The sequence below is a fragment of the Melitaea cinxia genome, chromosome 15, assembly GCF_905220565.1.
Source record: "Melitaea cinxia chromosome 15, ilMelCinx1.1, whole genome shotgun sequence".
Taxonomy (NCBI): Eukaryota; Metazoa; Arthropoda; class Insecta; order Lepidoptera; family Nymphalidae; genus Melitaea; species Melitaea cinxia.
Genome location: NC_059408.1, coordinates 7,017,262 through 7,034,781, shown reverse-complemented (window position 1 = coordinate 7,034,781; position 17,520 = coordinate 7,017,262). Strand labels below are relative to the sequence as shown.

Sequence of the window (17,520 nt, the reverse complement as noted above, 5' to 3'; positions counted from 1 at the left end):
TAAAATATGAAATATCACTATTTCTCATTTACACTAATTAAGAACTAAATTTGATTACAAATTGTTATATTCTATTATGTAAAGTATATATTTCTATATACAATTTCTCTGTGTTACTTACATGTTACTTCGGAAAGTAAAAAAAATTCAAACAATATCAAATATTCCTTGAATCACATGTGATTCCATCACTTACGTCAGAGCAAAAGATATTGTGTTACATACAAATTGTAGTTTCTTTCAACTTACCCGCAATCGCTGGGCGTCGTCTAAAGAGGCAGAAGCGTGGTAACTTAACACCTGAAACATCAAACGTTCATAATATAAAGTCACGTTTAAAATTAGCACACACGTTGTTTGTTAATACAATGGAAAAAGCAAATCGAGTTATTTGTAATAAAAAAAATGAAACGGCTTTTTGTAAAAACATCATTCAATCTTTTATTTAATTAATTTAAATTTAGTTTCACTTTAATTAATTATTAAGTTTTAAGTCTATCGCTTGTAGATTGTTATACAAAAAGTAGCTAAATTTATTTCTACAAAACACTGGCAAAATATATAATAAGAACCAAATATCTAATATGTAACAAATAGAGACGATTAAATAAGGAAATATAATATGAAAGAGACAATAATGTCTGCAAATAGTTTGTACATATACACACACGATAGAACATCGACCAAATAAAAGGTTACTCACATCGAGGGTCACGCTCTGCTTGGCCATGGCAGTGATTGCCTTTTCATACATATGGGTATTGTGTATACCCATACCGCAGAATATCGCGAACGCTTCCACGAAGTTCTCGTCATTCTTTGTGAAAAGCAAGTCGTCGAATTTATTGATTAACTGGAAAGTAAATTATTATATTGAAAATTGTATACAATACAATTAACCTATGATAATTAATTTTACGTATTATAAAGTTATTATTATTTAAAGTGATAAAATAAAGCATAAAATGTTAATAAATATACGCGGCTATTATGTAGATAACCTAGAATTCGTTCTATGTAATAACGCTTTAAAATTAGTTCGCTTCAACAATGTTTACGGTATTCTAAGCATTCGGAATTAAAATTCCTGCAAACCGAGAACAATATCTTTTAACCACTATTACTTAGAAAAAAACATTTAAGAGAGACTCGGTATAACGAAAATTTTCATTTCTACTCTATCTCGACATATTGTACGCGGTTTTAGTAAAAAAGTTAATTTCCCAGGGCGCACAAAAAATATTATGCGAACGCAAATTACTTACGAAATTAGTCTTCGAACTAATTAAAAATACTAACGACATAATTCACTGCTACTGAAACTCGATGCGCTAAATTTAGATATAGCTATAAAATACACCAGGGCGTGTTCGCCGAAGTTAATTTGTAAAACGAGCGGCTTCGTCACGTGTGGACGTTGAAAGGAGTCATAGGTTTTCATAAACGGTAACATGAGACTCGCGATTATCATTAGTGCAACAAGATACATGAGGCATCATTTTCTTGTTATGAACATTTTTGAAATAAAACTTCTTTACGCAGGCTTAACTTGTTTAGTAATGTCCTAAATGCGTGATGCGTGAAGAGCGTTACGTAAAGTGTGATCAGGCGAGGCGAACGGAAGTTGAGAGGGAGATAAGTTAGTGAAGATAGAAAGAGAGAGTTAAAGCACACTCGTTTTTTTTTAATACTATAAGATTCTAAACCAGTGATTCCCAAAGTGGTCTATATCGACCCCTAGGGGTCTATGACAACCTGCAAGGGGTCTACGTCAGCGAAAATAAAATTTGGGGGTCCATGAAATGAAAATGGGGGTCCACGATAGTGGATCTCTACACATACACTGATAGTACCTATTTACTTACATCATACTACCTTGAATGTTGATAATTTATTATTAAAGCATCAGATTCATCCTTCTCCCTAAAAGTATTGACTTATTGCTTATGTTATTCTATTTATAGTTTATTTTAAGTTTATTTAATGTTACGTATATTTTACATAACAGATACAAAATTTTATTTTGAGTAATTTTAATTTAAATTCAATTAATAAATGTATAAATTAACATGTGTTTTTACTTTAAGTTTTTAACACTAAACTTCACTACAGTTAGAAATTACAGGAAATCAATATCAGGTAAGTAGGGGTCTACCCAACACGGAAAAACATGGCAAGGGGTCTACGACACAAAAAAGTTTGGGGAACTCTGTTTTAAACAATGTGCAATTTAATGTTCCTATTCTAATAATATTATGATTCTTTATAATTCTAGTAATATGCAAACAAAACATAACTCAAAAACTAGTTTTATTGTATGTAGTCACTGATCTCGAATAATAAATACCACTGTTCGATGCATTGAAAGAATTTTAAACGTAATTTTCGTTTTTACTATGTAGTTTGTGTTTCGTTTAACAGTTCTTAACTGAATTATGAAATTCGAATGAAAAGTTTTCGAAACTAGTTATTAATACAACTTTGAAAGCGCATTGCTGTAATTCGTGTTAAATTTCTATGGATACATACTACATACATATTCGTAGATAGATATCTATATTTATAATAATATTATATTTTGTTGTCGAGACGCCGCGTTGGCGCAACGGTTACAGCCATTGATTGTACCTGTTGCGCTGGCGGTTGCGGGTTCCCCGTACATGGCAAACATTTGTATTGGCCATACAGGTGTTTGCCGTGGTCTGGGTGTTTGTGCAGTCCTTGTGGGTCTCCCCACCGTGCCTCGGAGAGCACGTTAAGCCGTCGGTCCCGGTTGTTATCATGTACACCTGATAGCGATCGTTACTCATAATAGGGAATATATCCGCCAACCCGCATTGGAGCAGCGTGGTGGATTAAGCTCTGATCCTTTTCCTACACATGGGGAAAGAGGCCTTTGCCCAGTAGTGGGATATTACAGGCTGAAGCGTATATTTTGTTGTACACAACTCAACTTTAACATAATTATTAATATCAAAAATATAAAGTACCATTTTATCGCCCACCTATTATATTTTATAAAACAGGTTTAATATACAACATATAAAAAGCTTTTGAATATAAAATTTTAACAAAATTTAAATATTTATTAAATATATCTTTTTTTAAACTTTTATCATCTGTTTGATCTATGTAATTTGGGGCTACCGATTTTCGCCTATGATAAAACATATTTGCATATTCATAATGGAATGAACAGGCAAAATATACGACGTGGTGCATACAAACGACGCTATTCCCACAACGTATTTACGTAATCGCACCGTAAGACAATATGCCTCCAGCTTTACACTTACACGCATTTTGTCGCATTAAGCCCCCCGCAATGCGCAACATCTAAAAACAATGAATTTTTCAGCCTCCGTTATAATTTTCAATAAAGTATATTCCAGTTAATATCACACCAAACGCTAGCAGAGCACAGTGAATAAATACGAAAGTTTATCTCTGAATCACAATGTTGTAATTTGTGTGTTATTTATATTAATTTTGGGTGTATTGATTGTTCACGATCTTGTAGAAATTTAAATACAAAAAGTAGACTATGTCTTATTCGTGACTTCCAACTACGTACATCCTACTAAAATCATTCGTAATTAGCTTAGTAGTTTTTGCGTGAAACAGAAATAAAGATTCATCCATCTTCCATCCCATCCTCTTAACTTTCGTATTTATAGTGTCGTTAGAGAGATAGTAAGTTTCCATGTGTCTCAATGATTTTCATATTACATTTGAGTGGTTAAGTTTGTCATGGTTACTAAGCTGCAAATTTTTTAAAACATTTGTTTTTTATTACAAAACTATTTAATGTTGTTCAGTTGAGATGTAATTTTTCTGTATAAATGTAGAAATAAATTTACCACTAAACACATCAGTTTTGTAATCCTTACACTTTTTAATCGACTTTAAAAAAGATTACCAAATAATTAGACTATAATTTTTATATTGTATAATTAATTACCTTAGAATTTTTTATTTGGTAAACCGATTTCGATGATTTTTTTAATCAAAAGGTGATGCTTGTCATGTAGTGTCGTTAAAATTGTATCGACATATGACAAGTACTTTTTGTATTATCATATAATAATGCGTATTTACTTGACTATTTTTTCATCTACCTACGTTGTTTTACTTGTCGATGTAATTGAAGTCGGTTTTTTTCATTTGCGAGCAAACACAATTATTATCGTCAGAAATTCATAAAGATAATATTAGATTTGTTTTCCAGGTTATATAGAAATAGTAATTTACATAAACGTTTACATTTTAATTATATTTAAATTGACAGTCTGATGTAATAGCTATCATTGAATCACACACATATAAGCCAAGTCAAATTAAAATAATTCGATGTTATAATATGTATGTGTAGTCTTTGAAGCACTCAGCGATAGAAAAGCACAATTCTTAAAAAAAAAAACAAAATGAATAAAATATTTATACCGTTAATCCACTGTCACACGCTGCGTTTTGTAGTGTCATAAAGTCAAATTAGTGTATTTTAATTTAAATACATTTTATTTAAAAGGAATATACATTTGAGAGTTCTTTTTGTAGGCTTCGGTTATTTCGTAATTTTAGCTCAAAATTTTCATTTTAAATAATTTATTTCACCTCTTTCGCTGTGTACTTCATTAACAGATAATTAAAGTACTCACTTGAATCACACCAATGATTCTACCCTCGGAATTTTTGATAGCCATGCAAAGGATGGTGTTGTGTTTGAACCCCGCGTCCTCGTCTACGGAGGGGTCGAAACGGGGGTCGAGATATGCGTCAGCGATGTTAACGGTCTGCAACATAAAATCAAATATACGTGATTATGGATACTTTAATTCATTTTAATTTGCTGCTTTTTTATTATCGTCAGTCAATTTTATATGAATTTTAGTAAAAACGTATATTCGACAAAATATGATTTAAAAAAAAAAAAACATCAAGCTTACCTCCCCAGTGGTAGCAACGTATCCCGTAATACCAATGTTAATGGGGAACCGACTTTCATAGGGAGACGTTCTTGGTGTTCCGGGCGCCTCGTCATCTCCAGCCTCTAAATCGAATACACGAGAGAAACTGCCCTTAGACGCCTCGTGCACAAGTAGCACCTGTAAAGACAAAAAAAAATATTACTATTTTAAATATAATTACTTCAAGTAGTGTAGTCAAGTCAAGTAGTACAATTTTATTTTAATTTCAAGTAAAACTTAACCAAAAAAGGCGTTTAAATTGGCGAAGTGGTCGCGGGGGTAAATGCGGTACATTTAACGAGCGAAAAAATATTTATAGCACCTCCATTTTCGAATTAACCGTACCAAATAAAGAATCATAAAATCATTTTCATTGAACCATAAACTCTAAAGAAAATAGTTCAATCAAAATTGTCCATAGAATGAGACAATATTCGGTAACACACACAAATAAGCAACCTTGCAGCCTAAACACATACCCCTTCTCTTATCGATCGCGGGTAAAAATTAAAGGAAACCTTAACTGATTACCTTTAAGTAAATGCCTATTTTATGGAGCAACTCTTGATCGATGCTTTTAATATAATCACTCATATTAAAGACTTGAGCGATTTACTCTTAAACGTTAATAAAACGTTAAATGCCAAAATACGGTTAAAAAACCTTTTAAATGTGTATGTTATAAAGAAATAAAAGAATTTCAATTAAAATTATATCCGCCGGAAATTATGATTGACGTTATTTCACAAAACACACGTTACAAATCGAGTCAATTTCGGTCCGTTTTAACGTTTACCCGCGTACGTAATTGGCATAACAATCGATGGCGGTTTTATAATCAAATCTCCTAATTTAATTAGTCCATTATTTCGTTTCGCGTTAATTATTATTAAATTCATAACAGCTTTATACTAAAAACATATTTTATATGATATTTTAATATTGGAATTACAACAAAAGATATTTATAGTTTGACTAATCCTATAATGGAATTCAAATTTAGCTTTATGAAATATTTATGATATGGATTTACTACTATCATATTTTGGAGCCGGTCATTTCTATATAAATGGCAGTCAACTGATATTTACATAAATTCTATTTTAATACATATTATATAACTAACTACATTAGCTGTGCTCGCGACTTCGTCCGCGTGGCATTAAAAAAAATATTGTTCAGTTCGCAGAGGTAAAAAATAAATTCCTAAGATAAAAGTAGCCTAAGTTACTTCTTATTACTCCAGCTATCTGCCAGTGAAAGTCTCGACTAAATCGGTCCAGCCGTTTCAGAGATAAGCCGGAACAAACAGACAGACACAGACAGACAAAAATTGTAAAAAATGTTATTTTGGTATATTCATATGCTTTTAGTAAAAAGTTGTTATTTAAATATTACAAACAGATACTCCAATTTTATTTATTTGTATAGATATAGAAGTGAGGCGGAAATCTACCCCAAAACCCTGGATTGTAAAGAATCAATGCTAACTACAATTGCAGCAGGCCAATCAAAATATAGGAATCTATTTATAATAAAGATAATAATAGCACAATATACGAAACCCCGAAACATATATATTTTTTGTTTGCTCTTGTTTTTTTTTTTGCTGATCAATTTCATTACAAGCACATTTCTTTTAATTTTAAACAAGATCGAGGATAATTGCACGTACTTACTTACACTTCAAATGATTAATGCGTTTTATTTTGCAATTAACGCACTGACATCACAATACATCATCGACTATATCACAGATTTGACATTAAAGTTATATTTGTTTGAAAGAAAGTAATTTCGTTTTGATTTCTTTAAAATATACATTCTATTATTCCATCTAAAAATAAAATAACATTTTAAACAAGTACATTCTAAACTACACCTAAGAGGAAACTTTTATATAGGGTATTAAGAAGGAAATGAGGATTCATAAGCCTTTGCCAGCAAAGTTTCATTGCCGGTAGTTAGCCAGCGACGGTAATGCTAAAATACAACGAACAATGTTGTAGAGTAAAGATTATTTCGATAAAAAACGTTTTCGCTCTGACGATGAGCCGACAATATTAATACTTAACATTTCAAAGTACCGTAATGTATGAAAGTAGCTTGATAAACGACAGATATTACTTTTTACGACAAAAAAAAAATGCAATAAAAGTGTTCTTTCTATATTAATATACAAAAGATGCATTTTAAATAATATTAAAAATACTCTTTGTTTACCCAATTCTTTTTTTGAAAACGGTTTCCGAACCGATAGGAAATTTATATAAAATATAATTATTTTATTAAAAACTAATATACTGGCCAGTCTTTTATTCTAAAAAATATCCATTTAACTTAAAAAGTTAAAAGGTATAAACATTTTTTACTTTGATTTAATTATTGTTTTTGTATATATAAAAGCAAAATCATAGCAATAATAGCCTACAGTACAAATAATTAACGTTAACCTGAAACATGTACTTCTCTATTTATACCTTATTCTGTCTGGAACTGAAAATGTTCGTACATTCCAAAAATCGTCAATGACGCCGTTAAGACCTTTAGCTAAAATAATAAACTCGATCGTTATTGTCTCTCTTAAGTCGACCGAAAATATTCACAGTTTTGCGACGGACCTAACTGTTATGGAGTTGAGAGGAATATGTCTAGGATACGGTTATTAAATACTTCGACTTTATTGCCAGAGGCGTAGTAGTCTTCTTAGTGTATTAAATTTTTTATCATTGTTATTGTAACAACAAATTCTATTTTATGAAAATAATAATGAAATAATTAATATTACTTCATTTTCTAAGTTTTTCTTATACAGATTTTTAAACAAACAGTACAAACTAAGATGATTAAAATCTATCGCCGTAATCGCGTACACAACGAAAAACTAATACAAATAAAAAGTTGGCTTAGTTAAGAATGTTATCGTTTTTTAATATCAGTTCAAAATGAAAATCAGGCGTTTGTCGCGTGGGCTTTACAAAATCAATATTATCTAATTGCCAAAATACCATAAGCCTATGAATTTAAATTGAAGCTATCTAAACGACCCTCGTGAAGTTACAACAACGGCAAAATTAAATTTCAATATCGTTTTGCAAACAAAAGTATTCGGGTCCGATGGAGAATTCGCTTAAGCACAGTTTATACAGTACATAACGTAACCCCTGAATTTGCGACATTAATGTTCAGTTTTATATAAACGATCTTCGGGTGTTAAACTTTTTAAAGACTAAACTCTTACTCAAGTATGAGAACGCAAGTGACACTGATTTATACTGAACATATTAAAACGTCACTATGGCCCAGTGTATAATTTGTATAAAAACCATAAGAATCGTGAATCTAAAACGAGTGCGGATACAAATTTATTAACACCGATGAATTTTCTCGTATTACAACGTAAACTACTTTTTTTATATAAAAATCTAGAAATAACTGAAAATATAAAAGAATAACTGAAGTAGGGCACAGCAGGAATTTCCTGCTCAAAATATGGAGCAGCCCGACTGGGATAGTACCTCAACCTTACAGAAGATCACAGCAAAATAATACTGTTTTCAAGCAGTATTGTGTTCCTGTTGGTGACTAAGGTGACCAGAGCTCCTGGGGGGATTGGGGATTGGGTCGGTAACGCGCTTGCGATGCTTCTGGTGTTGCAGGCGTCTATAAGCTACGGTAATCGCTTACCATCAGGTGAGCCGTACGCTTGTTTGCCGACCTAGTGACATTAAAAAAAAATGTTTCTGAAAAAATCTAATATTACATTTGCATTGCATACATTGGCTTTAAATAATAACTACAAATTGTATAAATAGTCGTACGCGGTACATCCCTTAAAAAAACCGACTATAATTAAAGAAATTTTCCGGAATTTTATAGCGCACCATGGTTTCTGTAAAGTATCCGAAACGTCGGCCATCTAAAAAATCTAATAAGCCTTGATAAAATCCGAAAAAGTTATTTCATCATAATGAGTGAAATTCGCGTAAACGTTAAGACGATTATAACTTTTTAAAGTGTATAAGTATCACGTTAATATTACATCTACCAATAATATAATTACTACTTTGTATGTTTTAAAATTCAACACGGCCTACATGCACGGTGAAAGAAAATAAGAATTAATTAATATGTAATTTAATTAATATTAAACCTATATTAACATATATTTAACATTATATATATAACAACGTGTTGTGTGGCTACGGCACTAAAGAATTTAGCCACCCCCTCTCTTCCCGTGGGTGTCGTAAGAGGCGACTAAGGGATAACAAGGTTCCACAACCACCTTGGAACTTAAAAAGCCGACCGATGGCGGGATAACCATCCAACTGCTGGCTTTGAAATACTCAGGCCGAAGACGGGCAGCAGCGTCTTCGGTGCGACAAAGCCAGTACTGCGGTCACCAACCCGCCTGCCCAGCGTGGTGACTATGGGCAAAACACATGAGTTCACGTTATTTTTGGCGTAGACTTGTGGAGGCCTATGTCCAGCAGTGGACTGTATAGGCTGTAATGATGATGATGAAACCTATATTAATTAAAGATATTAACCAACGTTGTTTTGGTAACCAAATGTAATTCAAATTAATATATAGTTATTAAAGTGCTTTTATTTTTAATTACTAATGTTACCCTTTTTATTTACAAACTAGCTATGCCCGCGACTTCATCCGCGTGGAATTTAACAAAAAAGTTATTGTTCAGTTCGCAGAGTTATGAAATAAATATATTTCTAAAATACAAGTAGCCTAAGTTACTCCTTATTAGATCAGCTTTCTGCTAGTGAAAGTTCCGTCAAAATCAGCCCAGCCGTTTTAGAGATTAGCTGGAACAAACAAACAGACAGACAGACAGACAAAAATAGTGAAAAAAATATTTTGGTGTTATACATCCATATGCATTTAGTAAAAAGCGGTTATTTTAATATTACAAACAGAAACTCCAATTTTATTTGTTTGTATAGATAAGATTCCATTTCAATGTCAATTAATTATTTTGTAAATACCCACATAATCTTTTCTACTGCCACTATTTTATTAGGTATCTAATCGATAGGTACTACTATCCCCTTGAGTAATTTCAGTTGTGACTACACTTTGTTCTTATTTCAAATCAAGATGTGTGACGACAAGAATAGCAACAACATAAAATTATTTCTATTATATAATATGTACATTACATATTCAAATAATTATTTGGAGGAGAGTACAATGACATTCTATAATATCTATACGAACAAGTATATGAAACTTGGGTCTTTTCTTTGGACGTTATCACAATCATACGTTTCGAAATCGGAAATGTTGGCAGAGTTCCAGTGCAACATACATTTTCGAATATTGTACTTTCTTGGGAATGAATAGCCAAAACGTAGTAGCAGCTAGTGCCAAAAGCATTTACTTATAAAATTAACGTACGAAAAAATTATACATTCAGATATTTTTAAAACCAATGATCCACCAACAATAATTTTTTTTTGTACATTATCAAACCAAAACATCATTTTTTTGTTTCAATTATTTAAACTACCTTGAGCAATTAAATTTTATAAGCTTGTATACTAGCTGACCTCGCAAACCTGTTGTTGTTTTGGCATAATTATATGTTATTAACCCCCTTAATATAAATAGACGTTGGCCGATTCTCAGACCTACCCGATATGCACGAATTTTTCATAAAAATCGGTCCAGCCGTTTCGGAGGAGTGTTGTAACTAGCATTGTGACACGAGAATTTTATATATAAGATTAAAAACCGGAATATGTAGTCTATAAATAATAATTATTTAACTTTTTTTACAATGAATAAATTTTACTATCAAACATAAAATAACACCCGACAACAAGTCTGCGCATTAATTTAAAATAAGTCTGAACAGAGTCGGCTTTAATGCATTACCGTCGTTATATATGTATTTAAGCTTAATTGTTCAATTCTCTCGTTCCGTTTCTTGTTCTTCGCAGTATAACTAACAAAACAAACCCATACTTCCTGATATATTTTAATAATTAAATTAAACGAAACTTTTAGAATCCTTTATTTTAATATCATTCATTTTAAGTTACGTAAAAGATAATTATAAATAACAAAACTATTTCGTTTCATCGTTTTCAGTATAAGGTAATTATGTAAATATTTATGTTTAGTTTTAACTGGATTTTCCCCGAGAGCTTACGCTACACGCTTTTCTCGCTAACGAAAATATTGTAGCCTCACAAAATTTATACATATTACAATAAAAGTTAAATAATTTATATTTTTAAATGTGTTTTTTGTTTAAAATGTAGTTGTGGTGTACAATAAAGTATAAATAAATAAATAAATAAATAAATAAAATAATAATTAATGGAATTTTATATTCTGAACCTATAGCAGGAAAAGGAAATGTTAGCATTAGTTGTGATATTATTTCTACCAGTAATCAATCGAGTTGCAAAAATTTTAAATACAATTTTAACAAATAGTATAGTAAACATAAAAGAAACTATACAAAAAACGTTAGCAATATCAAATACATTAGATTGTGTTGGAGTCCAATTAACACTATAGGACTTTTGGTTATTAAATTTAATCTTACGAACCAACTGTATCATATTGTACCAAACATATTATTCTACGTAAAAAAAAAGGTTTGTTTATACTATTTAACAACAAATCAGCAGCACACATTCAACAATCAAGCAACGTGACGAAATGATTACAGCAACCGAGTCGTCACAAACGGCAATAAACAAGCGATTCTCGCTATAACCGACTCACAAATACCAATTAGTATTCAGCTGTTTGTTCGATGATCGCGATAAGGTCGCTGGCGCCAGCGAAGGCTCAATCATCATTAGATGGTGTCGATTAAATAGATTTTACCGGCGTCGAATAGCCAGTCGAGTTACGGCGCCAGAAATTATAATAAATCCCGATACCCTCAGGCAATATCGACAAAGAGATCAAAGATACTGTATTTTAAAGTGGCATGAATATAAAATTACTGTCGCATGAATTTTATTACTCTCTCGCAGACGAGTTTTGTCGGATGCTTCTTTTAGCAAAGATTTCTTACGTTTTAAGACGCCAAACATAATTTATTGGATAACTTTATTTCGGATAGAAATTTTTTTTATGTGTAAAAAATCTCAGTGCTGTATTTTAAAGATAAAGTACTTTTCAACTCGTATTATAATATTTGGGAAGTTTCCAAAACCAGGCGGTCGTAAAACTGTAAAATAAATGAAAGGGTAGACATGACCGTATCATCATCATCATTACAGCCTATACGGTCCACTGCTGGACACAGGCCTCCACAAGTTGACGTCAAAAACAACGTGAACTCATGTGTTTTGCCCATAGTCACCACGCTGGGCAGGCGGGTTGGTGACCGCAGTACTGGCTTTGTCGCACCGAAGACGCTGCTGCCCGTCTTCGGCCTGTGTATTTCAAAGCCAGCAGTTGGATGGTTATCCCGCCATCGGTCGGCTTCTCAAGTTCCAAGGTGGTTGTGGAACCTTGTTATCCCTTAGTCGCCTCTTACGACACCCACGGGAAGAGAGGGGGTGGCTAAATTACCCGTATCATAATGCAATAAAATATAGAAATCTGGAGACTAATAAAACAAAGCTTTCGTGACTTGTATATATATCACTTGTTTAGAGTAAATGGAATTATGTGTAGTTCGCTCGAATAATATATTAGCTATGTCGCTAAACCTGATTTAATTTGGTACCCGCTATACATTTTTTTTTTATAATCGCTGCCTTATTGTGAATTGTAAACTAGTGTAATGTTGTAAAATTTTATAAACATATATTTAAAAATAAATAAAAGTAATATTATTCTTCCGTAACTTAATTATTGTAAGAAGTAATATTATTATTCCGTAACTTATTCTATACCATAATAATTGTTATAATAACGTTAGTTTTGGTTTATCATTTACTCGTTCATTCAAATTTAGCAAGTTTTCATTCAATTAACGTTTTAGTACTAACATATATGGCTGATATAAATAATATTTTAAAAATAAAAACATAAATTAAATCACACGTAGGAAAATTTCGTTTCTATAAAAGATAATATAAAATAACAAGATTTTTACGTTAGTGGTGTGATTTCATACACTACGCGAAAATAAATGTTTAGCTATTTGGTACGAAAATTATTCAAATTGCTTAGTCATGAACACATTAATGAATATTATTTGTTAAGAACCATTATCATACAATGTCTAGTTCAAGGTCATATAATTTTAGTCACATTACACTGATGAAAGTGAAAAGATCGATTATAGTATTTGATGCCTACTTTAATGTTTCAAGACATAAATATTTAAAATAGTAGCTCTTTGCTGTTACGCATTTTTATATAGCAATTACACCGCGGCGATGCTTACATACATGTTACAAACGTAATAGACGCAACGAGAGTGCTATTTGGCAGTAATTATAACATCTAACAACAATAAAAATCTATCAGTGATGTACGCAAACAAACAGAATAACATTTCCTTAAAATAAAAGCATAGTATAAATTATTATTATTTCTTTTAAACCGACCGATGGCGGGATAGCCATCTAACTGCTGGCTTTGAAATACACAGACCGAAGACCAGCGGCAGCGTCTTCGGTGAGAAAAAGCCAGCCCTGCGATCACCAACCCGCCTACCCAGCGTGGTGACTATGGGCAATACACATGAGTTCATTTTTGGCGCGAACTTGTGAAGGTCTATGTCAAGCAGTGGACTGCGATAGGCTGAAGTGGTGACGAAGTAATTTCTTTTACACTAATTTTGTACGCTTTGAACTAAACCGACACGTAAAATTTTATTACGTGTTATGGAATTTTAGATTATGATAATATTAGTCGAACAAAGCAAATGATTATGGTCAATAACAAAGTACTAAACAACTAAACAACTAATCCTTCACACGTTGTAAACTGTCACAATAATTTATAATGGTATCTACTAAACGTTAATCAATAAAATAACACGAGTTAACGCAAAGAAAAAGAAATCTGTTGAGAATATTGCGTAACTAAGTAATGTTATACTCATTTATAAACTAAATGAAACAGAGTGAAATTACTTTTAATTGATTAATAGAAAGATAGGTATTACTTTTTTAATAGAAATATAATATTAGTATATATAGTTAATTTAAATATTCATCCCTAGTAACTTCTAGTATTCAGTTACGCTTATGCGGATGAAATTTTTACGGACGTTTTATTTCATCCTATATTATAAAAGTATACTAGTGGCTGAAGTGGTCACGACTTCAACAAATATCGGTTATTTGCTGTTATAGTCGAGACATAATACTGCAATAAATTTATGTGTTGGCTAGGCAACACGAATACGAATAGAATATGTATGCTGTATTCTCAAACGTCTAGTTCAGTGACACTCACTTCTGCATATTGTTATTCTATAAAAATTTGATAAGTTTTGTAGTATCGCAGCAACTAGATATAATTTACAACGGTTCTTATAGGGTTAAAGCAATACTTTATAAGAAAATAAGCCGAAAGTACCTAACTACGAGAGCCAAACTTCGTAAGATAATTAAAAGAGTTGAAAGACAAACACACACCATTTTATTTTCCATAAATTGACGATTCCCACTCTTGTTAATTTATTTAGCTTGTAATGCATTTGTGCTTTTTCGAATTCTGCATATGTTTTAAGTGGAAGTGGTCACATATCAGCAGAAAAACTAACTAAGTTTTTACTAACCTGTACCCGCTGACACCGTATCAAACTCTGCGTGTGTGTCAGTATCCTCAAAACCATGTGCTCTATCGTGCTCTGCTCTTCGAAGACCATTCTCGCCAAGTCCAGAAGGACTTGATTCCTTTTGACTTCCAACTGAGATCTCTCGTACAACTGTGCATTCCGAAGACCAATACCGCAGAATTGAAGGTAAGAAGCGAAGACTTTTTCATCGTATGCCGTGAACGGGCCATCGTTCTGTTTGTTTATCACCTGGAACACAAATTGTATTGTTAATTTCTATAATAAAGGTTACTACAAACTATTTTCAAGATCAGTTCAACAAAGGCATTACAGGAACCTTTTAGAACTAGTAGCAGCAGTAGTAATTACTAGCAAATTTCGACTTCATTTTAAGTATTTGTTATTCATATAAATTTTATATTATTATAAATTGAGAAAAAAAATCTTGAAAAATTCATAATTTTCTAAAGTATTAACGTAACAAAAGAAATATAGTTAATCATTAAAATACCACTTCAAAATTCCTTTTGTTTCTGATTCAAAACTGATTGATTTTAATTTCGTTATTTTTTCGTTTTCTCGGTACTAAATTATCTCCGTCGATCTCATTTCAATAAAGCAATTTGCTAAACGAGATAAATAGAAATTCAAATCAACGCCGCTCATCAATTGAGAAATCAATGAAGGTTTTTTTCCAATTTATATTTCATCCCCAAGAGTGCGGGCATCCGGCAGGTGAATTTCAATATCTAATTTTCGTCATATTTAGAAAAGAGATAAAGTTTTACTCGAAGAAAAATATGAATTCTGAATATTTTTTTATTGTTTATATTTGATTTATTTGGTTTCAATACAATTAAATTATCCTCACATGAAACTGAGTGGCAGATCTTTAATGAAGTGACGATTCTTGTTTATTCTATGGACTAGTATTTGATCAAAAAACTATCTTTTCCGAAAATATCAACAAATAATCAACATGTTTTTTTTTATGTTCTGCAAATTCAAATTCACATTTTGATGAATTTACCGATTCCTATTAAATAAAACAAAAACAAATGCCAATAATGTACCTAAAGAGACAATACAAACATTTATTATTGGTGTATTACATAATTCATCACTGAATCTGCTGTGCCTATAAATGAGCGTAATTAATAACAATTTAAATGACACTAAGCCTACGGCATATTTTATCCGTATGCGTAAAACTAATTAATTTATTGCTACTATAATTACAGTTTAAATCCTTTAACTACACTCGCGTGCAACTGAATCGACTCAAGCCGTATATTGGTATATAAGTTTGATTTTTCGGAAAATGGCTTATCGGATTTTTGTAAAACTTTTTTTATTCGAAAGACATATATTTTTTTTTCATAAATATAGCCATTTTCAAATAAACAATGAAAAACTTTTTAAATAAATACGGTCAAACATGAGCGTTCCAGAAATTACTCGTTGCGGTATCCATGAGTTGCGAGACTAAATCATGTATAAAAGCTCACGTGACCCATATTTTTTATCAATCACTCGTCAGACGTTGACAGGTATACATCTCCTTAAGCTCCCAGTATTTAAATCGCGATCCAATGGACACTACCTCAGAAGCAACGGTCCAAGTTGTTGGTTTGTTGCAAGCGGGCCATCATCACAGGCAAGTCGCTCGTAAACTTAACATGAGCCAATCAGCTGTTTCACGAGTATACAGAAGGTTTCAAGAGACTAGTGGCTTCGTTCGGAGACCATAAACCAATAGACACCGGAGCACATCTGAGACGGACGACCGCTTCATTGTCTTAACTTCGTTGAGAAATCGGTATCTCACGGGCGTTGATGTGCAACAGGAGCTCAGAAGGATTCGAGAAGTGGCTGTCAGTCAGTGGCTAATTAGAAGACGGCTGAAGAAATCCAATTTAACTCCTAAACGGCCAGCCAGAGGCCCGAAACTGACCGCAGGTCACCGTTAAGCTCGACTTTAAATTGCTCGTGAACACCTCAATTGGACTATTGAGCAATGGAGCTCCAACCTGTTCATTGACGATAGCAGAATGTGTCTCCATGGCAACGACAGACGAGACCGAGTATACAGGCGTCCAGGGAAATGGTTCTCGCAATGATGTTTCGTTGAAACAGTATCATATGGCGGTGGTTCAGTTATGATGTGGGCTGGAATATCATATGAAGGGATGACCGAGCTTGTTTTCGTGCCTGGTGGTGGTCGGAGTGGTGGTCTAACAGCTCAAAAGTACGTGGAAAACATTCTCCTCGATCATGTTGTACCTTATGCAGGGTACATAGGAGAAGATTTTCTATTGATGCATGATAATGCTCGGTGCCATACAGCAAGTGTTACTCGCCAGTTTCTTCAAGAGGTGCATATTGAGACGATGATGTGGCCAGCCCTCAGTCCTGATCTGAATTGCATTGAGCATTTATGGGATGAGCTGAAACGGAGGGTGCGAGCTAGAGATACGGCTCCATCAAGCATCGTTGAGCTCAAAACTACGCTAGAGGAAGAATGGAATACGATACCTCAAGATTTTATCAAAAAAGTGATAAAATCAATGAAAAATCGCATGTAAGCCATTATAAAAGCTAGGGGAGGCAATAAAAAGTATAGAAAATTTTAATTTTCTTTACTTATATCAAAAATAATTTTTTTATTCATTATGTTGTTGTTTTCATTTTTCTTCATTTTTTATGCATTTCTGTCAAATTAAATTTTATCAATAAATACTCAACCGATTTTTCTCATTAGAATAGCATTTTTTAAGAGAAAAGATTAGGCTTTCAAACAAAAAAAAAACAAGAAAATCGGATAA

At 32.4% G+C, this 17,520-nt stretch overlaps 1 protein-coding gene across 1 annotated transcript in view; it reads right to left on the bottom strand.

Annotated features, from left to right (window-relative positions):
• The window catches only part of LOC123660645 (dual 3',5'-cyclic-AMP and -GMP phosphodiesterase 11-like), a 92,687-nt gene that overhangs the window by 5,349 nt on the left and 69,818 nt on the right, over window positions 1-17,520 (bottom strand). Inside the window, exons 8-12 of the mRNA XM_045595700.1 lie at window positions 14,696-14,944; window positions 4,947-5,105; window positions 4,659-4,793; window positions 704-853; window positions 250-300 (exon numbers count right to left, since the gene is read on the bottom strand). Of these exons, the coding sequence (XP_045451656.1) occupies window positions 250-300; window positions 704-853; window positions 4,659-4,793; window positions 4,947-5,105; window positions 14,696-14,944 (744 nt within the window). The remainder of the gene's footprint in view (window positions 1-249; window positions 301-703; window positions 854-4,658; window positions 4,794-4,946; window positions 5,106-14,695; window positions 14,945-17,520) is intronic.